Source organism: Bufo gargarizans, chromosome 6 (genome assembly GCF_014858855.1).
Source record: "Bufo gargarizans isolate SCDJY-AF-19 chromosome 6, ASM1485885v1, whole genome shotgun sequence".
Classification (NCBI taxonomy): domain Eukaryota; kingdom Metazoa; phylum Chordata; class Amphibia; order Anura; family Bufonidae; genus Bufo; species Bufo gargarizans.
The window spans coordinates 196,936,834-196,950,519 of record NC_058085.1 but is presented as its reverse complement, the minus strand read 5'-3'; the positions used below and the strand labels follow the sequence as shown (position 1 = coordinate 196,950,519).

Here is a 13,686-nt window from a genome sequence, read left to right as displayed (position 1 = left end):
GGCGGCAGTATTACACTGCCAGATGCGTTCATGCGAATGCACATTAGCAATTCTCTGCCAGAAAACTGCTAAGGGCAAACACAGTTGTAGCATCATTAAATGGGTTGTTAATCTTCAGGGTGAGGGTTGTTTTCAGAAGAATTCCCCATGTAGTTGTACCTGCGGAGGGAAGTATACTTACCTGCTCCCTGAAGTATACTTACCTGCTCCCTGAAGTACTTCCTTTCCACAATGGAAAATGTGTTGTGTGGGACGGGGTAAAACAAATATATTTCTCGTCCAACATAGTGAAGGTAAAGAATAGGATTTTACCATGTGGATTTGGGGACCGGACTCCTACATTTTATTTGTGTTTTTCTTGCTTCTATATTGCTAGTGACATCTTTATTATCAGGGTCCTCAATATCTAGAGACTGTGTCAGTTGTGCATTTGTTCTTATGTGTAGGGTGCTGGAACAAAAGACAAGACTCTGATCCGTATCATGGTGTCTCGGAGTGAAGTGGATCTGCTAGATATACGTCAGGAATACAAAAGAATGTATGGCAGATCTCTATACACAGATATCACGGTAAGAAAAGACATGTAGCAATGGTGTACTTCCAATGGAGACAGTAGGATGGGAGGGAGGGGAGGCAAAGCCATCCAGCCCAGTTAATTTTGCGCTCCACAAACCGTGGATCCGCAAAAAACGGAAAGGCGCCCGTGTTGCCTATTCTTGTCCGCAAATCGCAGACAATTTTGTGGTGCAGCGGAACGGAGCCACGGATGCGGACAGCACACGGAGTGTTGTCCGCATCTTTTGCTGCTCCATTGAAATGAATGGGTCCGCATCCAAGCCGCCAAAACGGCGGCTCGGATGTGGACCCAAACAACGGTCGTGTGCATGAGGCTTTACCCTTGTGGCCATCACCACCACCACTATCCCTTCACATGTTGCTTTTTTCCCACAGTTTGACAGTGCAACAAAACCAAAAGTTTTTCCTGTAATTTCACATACATTGCAGCACAAAGGACATGTAAAAGAGGATAGTGGATGCAAAAAAGTGCAACCTTGGAATAATCCATAAAGTACAGGACCTTTGGGCCACCTTTGCATTATGACATATTCACAATAGGTGGATTTACTGCAGATTTTCTGTGTGGATTCCAAATGGAAGACCTGCAGCCAACTCTACAGTGTAATGTAAGTTAATAAAATGTATAAAACCCCATTCACACATTGTGGACAAATCAGCATGAATTTCAAATCCACAAAAGAAATATGTTCATAATGTCAATAGTGGAATTCTCAATTAGTGCTGCTTAAACCATAGGGTGTGATAGAGTTGTTGAATACTATGTTGGAGCAGGAAGTTACGGCTGCCATTAGGAATTTCAGGGCCCCATACAAGCAATTCGTATCCCTCCCCGGCCCTTATAACATTCATAGCTATAACTTTTTTTTTTTTTTTTGCATCAGGCCATTTTGCCATACACATAAAGTAAGATTTAAAAGCGCCTTTGGGGGCAATTTTGTATTATGATTACACTTTACTTATTTTGGATAATAAAATCATTTTTTCATTTGGTCTTTATTAAAAAATATTCAGCCGTTCTGTTACAAAGGGTAAACTGTTTATCTAGCTTTGTGAATCAGACTTTCACTTTGTGCCGGTCATCGAATAAACCTTATCTCTAAATTGCTAAAAGGTCATAAGCATTTATTTAAGCCATATTCATATTAGTAAGATAAGAATTGAGCTATAATGTTATAATGTGTTTATAAGGTCAGAGATGAGGAGCCACAGCTGACGGGCAACAGCATAAACACAGGACAGCTACTAGAGAATCTCTGCTGTACAGAGAAGGGTTCAACATTTATTAATAAAGACCAAATGAAAACAATATTTTAGCTCAAAATGAGTACCATTCAATAATAATAATTAAAATATTGCTCCAAAAGGTGTGCATAGCCTTTAAATTTATATCAAATTTTATTATGGCTTAAATGAAGGGAAAAAAATGTTTCAAAATTTATTAACACTGTTTACCAGTCACTAGGGATGAGCGTATCGACTTCAGATGAATCATTCAAAGTCGATTTGCATAATACTTTGTTTGAATACTGCACAGATCCAGCGCTCCGTACAGTATTAGAATGTATTGGCTCGCAAGACTTCACGTAACTTAATAAATTCATTTCTACTGTAAAAAAACATTTCCCAACTAGGGTTCGGTTCCAAGGTACCATTTGGGAAGTGTTTTTTTTACAGTAGAAATCAATTTATGAAGTTATTACTCAACTTCGGCTCACAGAAGCCAATATATTCTAATACTGTACAGAGCGCTCGCTCTGTACAGTATTCAAACAAAGTATTATGCGAGTCGACTTCTGATGTTTCATCCGAAGTCGATTTGCTCATACCTAGTTAGCATAATTACAGGGATAACAAACAGTGATATTTAATAGTATATATGTTACAAAAATACCTTTATTGTAATGGTTTTTGCTCTGCTATTTTTTATTTTTTTTTGTAACAATAACTTTGCCGAAAAATGTAACTTCCAGCTTTTCTTTTACTTTACGAAACAGTAATACTATTACGCCTGTGAAGAAAATAGTAATACTGTTTAGTAGCTTTTTAGGCACTGAAAATCCTATCCTTGTGACAGTGCAGCTCTATAGTGTAGTGTTAAGCCTCCTGGTGCAGAAAGTTTGGGGTTCAATCCCCAACAGAGACCTACAAACTATTTTTTCTGTAAAGGTTATCGCACAAAAAATGAACTTTTACTTTACAGCTTTTACCTAAAAAAAAAATGGAAAGTAAAACTATTTAATATTATGCCTGTGCAGAAAATAGAAATACTGTTTAATACCTTTAGGGCACAGAAAATCTTATTCTGCCGTGCAGAAGGTCTTGGGTTCAACTCCCAACAGAGACAGGTGAAATTTAAGGTGGTTTGTATTTAGAAGTTACGTTTTTAGGGGGTCTGGAGTGGGGTTGGTATTTGTTTAGAGCAGAGGTCAGCAACCTCCAGTACTCCATTTGTTTTGAAACTACATCTCCCAGCATGCTCCATTCACTTCTATGGGAGTTCTGAGAACAGCTGAGCAAGTGTACATGCTGGGAGTTGTAGTTTCGCAACAGCCGGAGTGCCAAAGGTTGCTGACCCATGGTTTAGGGAGTATGACCTGGGGTCTAGTGTGAGGTTGAATTTAGGGGATCCTGCCTGTGGTTATTTTGGGGTCTATATTTATCCTGGTGTCTGCATTTATTCTGGGATCAGTTTTCATTCTTGGGCCTTTATACAGAGTTATATATTCAGGTCTGGGGTCTGTATTTATTAAGTAGTCTGGTCTAGTGTATGTATTTGTTCTGGAGTACATGTTTATTGAGTGCCCTGTAGTTGTTTAAGGTGTGTGGACTGGGGTCTGCATTTTTATAAGGTCTGGTCTAGGGTTTGTATTCAGGGGTCTTTTTACTTTGGGGTACAATGTCTGTATTTGTTTTGGAGTATGGTCTGATTATGTATTTATTTCTGGATGCTGGGTACCGCTGTATGAAAAAGGGCAGTCTAGTACCTATCATACTTTTTTTTTTTTTTTTTTTTTGTTCAATGGGGCCACCACTTTGCTAATTTAACCTATGAACACATTTATTATGTACGTCAGGAGCTTCCCCAGTGTACATGTTAACATATATCACAATTGTGATGCGTGCTTTGCCTTACTCCATGGGGTTTTTATTACTTGTTTGGCATGTAGTAAAAGGAGCACTATTGCAGTGTGGTTCCTAAAGGGGGTATTTTGCTGTATGGAGCGGTATTTTGGCAATATTACTATTTGGGGCACTATTGCTGTCTAGGTCATTATTTGTTTGGCCATATTATTTTTGGGGATACCATCTGTCACAATTATTTTGGGTTCATTTGTCACTATTATTCACTTCTAAAATAATTAGACAGCAACAGGCACAGCACTGAAAGTAGAAGTAGATTGCTAAGGGTAGTGAATAGGTGTGGTGGAAAAGTAAGTAGCCAAAGATGTATGGTAAGCAAATTCTAAGTTGCATTGTTGGAAGAATTCTTCATGGCAGGGCCTGATAGTGAAGAAAGCAAACATCTCCAATCACAGATGTTAGCACCAGTCTGCTCCATGTCCAAGTTTGTTCTCATAACGGAAGGGAGCTCACCTTCCCACCAATATTGATGCATTTGAAGGAGACTGGCTGTTTGTCTAAGCCGGCCCCATTCTCCTTTATGGCTGATGGAGACACAGAGAAGGTGCTCTGTCTCTCTATCAACCGTAATGGAGAATTGGACTAGTTTAGCTTTTCTCTCAGACATACAATCAGCTCCCTTTAACCACTTCATGACCGCCCATAGACTATAAACGTCCTATGGGCGGTTGTTTATCTCTGATCGGACATTTTAGAGCAGTGACGGCAGGGCTCCCCAGAGAGAAGGCACGGACAGTATTTTATATTGCTGTATACACAGCGCTCAATGAGCGCTGTGTATACAGATCAGGAAATGCTATGTGCTTCCTGTCCCGGTCCGGTGGTCATGTGACCGCCGGGTCCGGGAGAGTGCAGGAGCTGTCGGGTCTTCCTATGATCAGCCCTGCACGGAGGCGTACAGTGCAGTATACTGCTGTACAGCCTCTTTGGGGGGGTGTATTTACCCTGTACCTGGGGATACTATGTCAGCCCCAGTTACAGGAGAAATCAATAGTGAAAAAAAAAAGTGAAGTTAAATGTCCCCCAGAGGTCTTGTCTGACCTTATGGGGGACGCAAAGTGTAAAATAAAAAATTGAGTTTTATAAAAAATAAAAAAAATTAAAATTAAAAAGGTTTCACCTGTAAAAGTAAATAATAATAAAAAAAATTAAATAGAATTTTTTTAAAAAATAAATTAAAAAAATAAATTAAAATAGGCATATTTGGTATTGCCACGTCCATGACGGCTGGCTCTATAAATATATCACATGATCCACCCCGTCCGATAATCACCATAAAAAAAAAAAAAAAAAAACGGTGTCAAAAAAAGCCACTTGGTGCAACACCAAGTGATCAAAAAGGCATATGTCCTACAAAATGGTACCAATAAAACCATCACCTCATCCAGTAAAAAATGAACCCCTACATAAGAAAATCACAAAAAAAAAAAAAAAAAAAACTTTAGCTCTCTAGACATTAAAACATCATTTTTTTTTGTTTAAAAAATGCTGCTATTGTGTTAAAGTGAAATAACAAAAGTATATATTAGGTATCACTGCGTCTGTAACAACCAGCTCTATAAAAATGTCACATGACCTAACCCCTCAGATGAACACCGTAAAAAACTAAAACAGTGCCAAAAAAGCAATTTTTGGTCTTTTTACATCACAAAAATTTCAACCCCAAGCGATCAAAAGGGCATATGCCTCATCCCGCAAAAAATGAGATCCTAAGACAATCGGTCAAAAAAAAAAGAATGACTATGGAGGCACTAAAACATCATTTTTTTGTTTCAAAAATGCTATTGTGTAAAATTTAAATAAATAAGAAAAAGTATTCATATTAGGTATTGCCACGTCCGTAACGATCTGCTCTATAAAAATGTCACATGACCTAATCCCTCAGGTGAACGCTGTAAAAATAAATAACTGCTAAAACAACCAATTTTTTGGTCCCCTTGCCCCATAAAGTGTAATAATGAATGATCAAAAAATCATATGTACCCAAAGATGGTACCAATTAAAACATCAACTCTTCCTGCAACAAAAGGAGCCCCTGCACAAGACGATCGGCAGAAAAAAAAAAAAATGGCGTTCAGAAAATGGAGACACAAAAACTTTTTTTTTCCAAAAATGCTTTATTATGTAAGACTGAAACAAGCAAAAAAGGTTGCCATATTTGATATCATCGCGTCCGTAACAACCTGCTCTGTAAAATTAGCATATGATCTACCATGTCAGAGGAATGTTGTAAAAATTCAAAACCGTGCCAAAACAGACATTTTTTGGTTGCCTTGCCTCACAAAAAATGGAATATAAAGCAATTAAATATTAGATGTACCCCAAAATAGTACCAATAAAACTGGCACCAAAACCAACTAGTTTCCAAAATGGGATCACTTTTTGGGAGTTTCTACTGTAAGGCTGCATCGGGGGGCTTCAAAAGGGACATGGCATATCTAAAAACCAGTTCAGCAAAATCCGCCTTCCAAAGACCATATGGCGCTCCTTTTCTTCTGCGCTCTGCCGTGTGCCCTTACATCAGTTTACAACCGTCCCATTGAAATTAATGGGATGGCTTGGGTGTAATTACACCTGCTCACTGCTGCAGAGGCGATGGCGAGAAGGTAAACAGTGAAGAGGAGGCAACTCTGGCACGGCGTGCGCCTCCTCTTCAAACAGCTGATCGGCAAGGTGCCGGGTGTCGGACCCCCACCAATCTGATATTGATGACCTATCCTGAGGATAGGTCATCAATATAAAAGCCCGGAGAACCCCTTTAAGTGAAAAAATATTTTATGAGATATCACTTTCTGTTTTAAAAGCAGAGAAATAAAAAATGAAAAAATTGCAAATTTTTCGAAATTTTTGGTAAATTTAGGATCTTTTAATAAATAAAGGTGAAATATATTTACTCTAATTTACTACTGTCATGAAGTACAATGTGTCACGATAAAACAGTCTCGGAATGGCTTGGATAAGTAAAAGCGTTCCAAAGTTATTACCACATAAAGTGACACATGTCAGATTTGCAAAATTAGGCCTAGTCAGGGAGGGGGTAAATGGCACGGTCTGGAAGTGGTTAATCATGTCACTAGTCATGTGGTTGCACTGGGCCTAAGACATCTGAAGTTGCACTGGGCCTAAGACATCCGAAGTTGCACTGGGCCTAATTATATTTTAAAATGACAGCATTTGCAGTTATGCTAGCCCATGCTATAGATTTGAAAACTGTGCAGATTTTTTTCACAATTTTAAATGAGGGTTTGAAACCCCTATTCACTTAAATTTCACCATAGTTTGCTGCAGAATTTCTGTGTGGAGTCCATGAACAAAATATACCTATTGTGAAAATGTCTTAATGCGCAGGTGGCCAATGGTCATATCAGCATCCAAATACACATCAGTATGGAGGCAGGGTGTTTATCAAAATATTATTTAGGGGCCCAATATTTTCTAAGAAAATCCCTGCACAGAACACAAAGTATAATGTTTTAAAATTGGAATGTTGTGCTTGCTCCACTTTCATAGAGTGACACATCTGGAGACTACAAGAAGATCCTGCTGAAGCTTTGTGGTGGCAATGACTGAGCGGTGTTCCTACCTTCTGACTCAAGGACTCATCTATGTTTTTGTCTCTTATTTTCTATGCTTAGATGCATCATGAACTCACTGCCCAGGATTCTAATATAAAACCCTGGACATTTAGCTCCTCAGTGGTAGCTTGCACCTCTACATGATCTGTATATAGTCGTTTTAAAGAAAAGCACAATCCACAATTCCTTTTACTCTGTTTCCTCTTATGGGTCCATTCACACATCCGTGTGTGTTTTGCGGATCCACAGATCCGCAAAACACGGACAGCGGCAATGTGCGTTCTGTGTTTTGCGGACCGCACATTGCTGGCACTAAGAGAATATGCCTATTCTTGTCCGCTATTGCAGACAAGAATAGGACATGTTCTATTTTTTTCAGGATCGGAATTGCGGACCCGGAAGCGCGGATCTGCAATTCCAGATTTGCGGCCCCGTAGAAATGGATGGGTCTGCAATTCCGTTCCGCAAAATGCAGAATGGAATTGCGGATGTGTGAATGGAGCCTATTAGGTTGTGTTCTGGTTCAGATAAATTTTTTTATTATATATGTGAAAGGCAGGGGTCTCTGCTACAGTATGTATTGGCAAATCTCAACTTTGCTGAAACCCTCTTTTTCCCCAAGAGGTTTGGTTCCGCATTAAATATTTTACTGTATGCATGTGCTTTTTGTAAGTAGAACATCTTTCTGGTGACTACAACATAGACCCAGAATTGAATATGATTGTGCCATGTATGCTTGGAGAACAGAGGGGTGGTCTGGGATAGTACTTTTTAATTCAATAAAGGCTAAGTTCACACCACCGGTACTGATCCAGCATGTCAGTTTTAGTTAATACTTTTATTTTCCTGAAATAATTCTGAAGCACTTTTCTTAGAAGTTCAGTATTCTTCCATTCCCCTGTTATTCCTCTTAAATATTCATTAATAAATTAATAACTAGGTGTTAAAAATTCTCTTGCCAAAGAGTATGTACCTACACAGTTTTTCATGGCCAGTACTGATTGCACGGTGTCAGACTATGTAGGGACACACACTAACTGCTAATACCAAGTTGTCAATTTATTGATAAATTCCCAGCAGGAATAATAGGAGCAGCATACTGCAGAGTTGTAAGAAAAGATGCGCAAGACTTGTGTGGAGAATACAAGTATTTCCTAAAAAGAAGACCTGTCAAGAGAAGTGACAGGTCCTTGTTAAATGGAATGTCTTTTAAAAAGATCCCACCCTTCTTGCAGTGTATGAAAGCACTGGAGTGGTGCTTGTAAGTTCATCGCCTCCCTTATGATCAGGAGAAAGGGTTTTGACATTTAATGCAACTCATTCTTTATGAAAAGGCGGGTAAATATGAAAAAGTCCCTTTGGACATTTTGTTGTCTCATGAATAGATGTATATGAGCTGCAAAATATTTGCTTTGAAGTGTGCTAGAGTGATAAGTGAGAGTGACATAATAAAGTGTACCAGGGATCATAATCTATCAAAGAATATTGTTAAAATAAAAACAGCCTTTGTCAAACAAACCTGCAATGAAATTTGTGTGTAATGGGAATTTCACTTGGTGATCCGCTAGCCTGACCAGAAATACTAATATTTCATATTTTAGAATTGGTCTAACATGTTTTCAAGATATTATATTGTGCCTATATTATGTCTTTATGTTTAAAATTTATATATCTACAGATGTTTACAGATATTTCATGTGTGATTAAATATGTACTATTCAAATTCTGCTGAGTTTATATGATTTCTTGAGTTTATATTTTTTTTTATCCAGTCCAGAAAAGTTGAACCAGCTGATATCCTTCTTAGATATAGTTTTTACTTTCGGTGAATTTTTCTTCCTTACTAATCTCATGTGTTTTACCAATGGGAATCATAGCAGCCCTTCAGTATGGTGGCATAGGAATTAAACATTTGCTGCCATATTCCACCACAAATTCTAGTTGATTGCACAAAATATTCCCTAAAACACCGTACACTTCTTGCTTACACAACAAACTTTATAGTGGCTCAAGCTCTGAACAGCAGCTTAACGCACCCAGTGCTTGTGCAGAATAGGATGCTTTTTATGGATACTGGGACTAAGCTCTACACTGTATACATAAGGTATAGACAGGCAGCTAGGGGCCTTCTAACTACCTGCTGTAGTAAAGCATGACCAGTGCAGGAAGGCGCAAGGGTCCGTAGTTGACGGAAGGTATGTGTCACCGAGGTTCCTGGCCTCAGTAAAGTAAGAGCTGGTATTTTTAGGTGTCAGCGGCAGCTAATGCTGATTGACACTTTACTATTTTAGTATGGTTGTATAGCTGATCCAGGAAGGCTCTTACTGGGAGTAGGCAAAGTGCCGGGTGGGTGACTACTCCCCACATTCCACGCCGGGTCTTGACTGGCCTATAAAAAATCCAGCCGGCAGTGTCAGCTGGAAGTGATTACCTCTCTCTGACAGAGGAGCTCTGGTGTGGATACTGAGCTCTGTGTTGGGCTGTAAGGCCCCATGCACACGGCCGTGTTTCACGGCCGTGTGCGGGCCGTGGAACCGCGGCCTGGATCCCTCCTGAGAGCAGGAGCGCACGGCGTCACTGGTTGCTATGACGCCGTGCGCTCCCTGCTGCCGGCACAGTACAGTAATACACTGGTATAGATCATACCAGTGTATTACTGTATTGCGGCGGCAGCAGGGAGCGCACGGCGTCATAGCAACCAGTGACGCCGTGCGCTCCTGCTCTCAGGAGGGATCCAGGCCGCGGTTCCACGGCCCGCACACGGCCGTGAAACACTGCCGTGTGCATGGGGCCTAAAGCTGAGACCTGTGTCTTTGGAGTGCAGGCCACCTAAAGCCTGCGTTTTTACTGCTAGAGGCAGAACTGCCGACAAGGTGACTTTTTTTATGCACAAACTTTCTACTGTGTGAACATACACCAACCTTGCAAAGAGTGTTTTTGTTTGACCTTATGTGTGAATAAACATGGACATTTGAATTACAAACTTGTACTTTGCCTCTGTACTGCACCCACTTATCCTAACTACCAGAGCGAATCCCCACACCAGCTATACAGTTCAATGGGCCACAGCAAGCAGATTCTGGGTGTTTAGGAAGTATCCCAATGAAATGGCCGACTGGGAACCTTCTAACCTAAAGTTGTTATTATTTGTGTATTTTACACATAAGAATCCGTTCTCTATTTACTTTTGTGGGAAGAAAATTCCATGTGATCTTTTTTTTTTCATTTGTGCAGTAGTTTGTAAAAATGTACACTTTATTTAGGGGTTTTTTCTGACGACAGGTGCATTTAGTATATATAGTATACTATATATTAGTGTGTGTGTGTATGTATATATATATATATATATATATATATATATATATATATATATATATATATATATATATAGTATAGGAACAAGTCGGTCAGGAAGTGAAAAATCATATAAAGACTCAGAGGTTTCAGAAAAACCTCTATTCTCTGCATATCGTACAAGTGAGTACATCCAGAACCTTACTGATGCGCATACAAAGGAACAGTCTCTTAAACCTGAAGCAAAGGAATTCAGGCCGAGATCAACATACCCCCTGAGCAAGCCCAATCAACCACATTAGGTCAGCGGCTGCCAGCAAACCAAGAATGAAGCACCAGAAACCCCTAAGAACAAAAAACAAGTGTCCCATTACCTCAACCTATAGATTACATGCGCGAACAACAATGTGCAGTGGATGTCACCAAATATCTCATCCGCAAATAAATAGTTGGCTCAGGCTTTCTCCAATTTGATGACTGTCCTAAAAACTATTGAGCATGGAAATCTTCCTTTCTGAATGCCACTGAAGGTCTGAACTTATCTCCAGCAGAAATGCTTAATTTAATGATAAAATGGCTTGGTACTGAGTCAGCAGAGCATGCTAAGAGAATGAGAAGAGCAAACCCGTTCAACCCTGTAGCAGGACTCAACATGAACTGGAGAAGACTAGAAGAAACGTATGGATCCCCAGAGGTAATAGAAGGAGCACTGTTGAAAAAAACTTGAAGTCTTTCCCAAGGTGGGCTACAGAGACAACGTGCGGCTACAAGAACTAAGTGATCTACTAGAGATAGAATATGCCAAAGAGGATGGCTACTTGCAAGGACTTTCGTATCTATATACAGATAGAGGCACTAACCCCATAGTAGAGAAACTACCCTCAAATCTGCAAGACAAGTGGATGTCTGTGGCAGGTAAATTCAAAGAAGATTATGGTGTTGCTTTTCCCCCTTTTCTATGTGTTTTCTAGGTTTCTCAGACAGCAAATGAAAATCCGAAGTGATCCCAGTTTCGCCTTCACCACCAGTGGCAATCAATCACACAGACCTGTGATACCTCACAAACCTCATGGTAGGACCTCTGTATCCACACACAAAACAGCTGTACCTTCAGAAGTCACAGACTACCAAAGCACCCACAAGGTACACACCATAAAAAACCCTGATAGACATTGCCCAATACACAAAAAAACAAATCCACAAAAAAAAATGCAAAGGCTTTAGAAGCAAACCCATTGCAGAGCGGATATCCTTCCTTAAACAAAACGGCATCTGTTTCAAGTGCTGCGGATCTACTTATCACATTGCCAAAAACTGCAAAATACTAGTAGAATGTACAGAATGTGGCAGTGAGAGACCTATTGCAGCTTTGCACCCTGGCCCTGCTCCTACCCCACTAGAGACTGTAGAACCCAGGAAAGATCAGGGCAGGGAGCTACAAGAGACCCCACTTTCTTTGGTAATGTCTAGTAACATAGTACATAATGACGAAAAAAGACATTTGTCCATCCAGTTCGGCCTGTCATCCTGCAAGTTGATCCAGAGGAAGGCAAAAAAAAAGCCTGTGAGGTAGAAGCCAATTTTCCTCACTTTAGGGGAATAAAAAAATTCCTTCCCGACTCCAATCGGGCAATCAGAATAACTCCCTGGATCAACGACCCCTCTCTAGTAGCTATAGCCTGTAATATTATTACGCTCCAGAAATAAATCTTGAATTCCTTTTATGTACTCACCATCGCCACCTCCTCAGGCAGAGAGTTCCATAGTCTCACTGCTCTTACTGTAAAGAATCCTCTTCTATGTTTGTGTACAAACCTTTCCTCCAGACGCAGAGGATGTCATCTCGTCATAGTTACAGTCCTGGGGATAAATAGATGATGGGATAGATCTCTGTACTGACCCCTGATATATTTATACATAGTGATTAGATCTCCCCTTTTTTTCTAAAGTGAATAACCCTAATTTTGATAATCTTTCATGGTACTGTAGTTGCCCCATTCCAGTTATTACTTTAGCTCCTCTGGACCCTCTCCAGCTCTGCTATGTCTGCCTTGTTCACAGGAGCCCAGAACTGTACACAGTACTCCATGTGTGGTCTGACTAATGATTTGTAAAGTGGTAGGACTATGTTCTCTTCACTGGCATCTATGCCCCTTTTGATGCAACCCATTATTTTATTGGCCTTGGCAGCAGCTGCCTGACACTGGTTTTTGAAGCTTAGTTTGCTGTTTATTAAAATTCCTAGATCCTTTTCCATGTCAGTGTTACTGAGTGTTTTACCATTTAGTATGTACGGATGACTTGCATTATTCCTTCCCATGTGCATAACTTTACATTTGTCAGTGTTAAACCTCATCTGCCACTTATCTGCCCAAGCCTCTAGTCTATCCAGATCGCTCTGTAGTAGTATACTGTCCTCTTCAGTGTTAATTACTTTACACAGTTAAGTGTCTAATTGCACTGAAGTATGTGGACAAGGCAAAAGTGCACGATCATGCTCTAAAATCTGTTTAGTGACTGTGTATCCCACTGGCAAGAGAGACAGGGCAGTGAAAATGTATGCAGTGCTAGATGAACAGAGCAGCAGATCCCTTGCAAAGTCAGATTTCTTTGATATCTTTAACCTTAAGGCAAGTGCAGTTCCATACACTCTAAGGACATGTGTGGGGACAATTGAAACCACAGGGAGAAGAGCTACTGACTTTGCCATTGAATCCTTCAATAAGAAAGTGCAGTTCCCACTTCTTACCCTAATAGAGTGTGGCATGATACCTGACTACAAAACTGAGATTCCCTCTCCAGAAGTATCCCATCACCACCCTCACCTCCGCTCAATTGCTCACCTTATCCCAGCTGTTGAGACAGATGTTTCTATCCTACTTCTTGGGAGAGACATCCTTCAGGTACACAAGGTGCGCCAGCAAATCAATGGACCTTACAATGCCCCCTATGCACAGATACTTGACCTGGGGTGGGTCTTTGTAGGAGAAGTTTGCCTGGGGACAGTGCACCAGCCTGACAACATCAACACCTTGAAGACGTCTGTGTTAACAAATGGACGCACATCCCTTCTCAGTCCCTGTCACAACAGCTTTGT

At 40.2% G+C, this 13,686-nt stretch overlaps 1 protein-coding gene across 1 annotated transcript in view; it reads left to right on the top strand.

The window, feature by feature from the left end:
• ANXA11 (annexin A11) overlaps positions 1-9,023 on the top strand; it is a 70,960-nt gene extending 61,937 nt beyond the window's left edge. Inside the window, exons 14-15 of the mRNA XM_044296687.1 lie at positions 447-569; positions 7,231-9,023. Coding sequence (XP_044152622.1) covers positions 447-569; positions 7,231-7,290 — 183 coding nt within the window. The 3' untranslated portion in view covers positions 7,291-9,023. The remainder of the gene's footprint in view (positions 1-446; positions 570-7,230) is intronic.
• Positions 9,024-13,686: the final 4,663 nt, after the last annotated feature.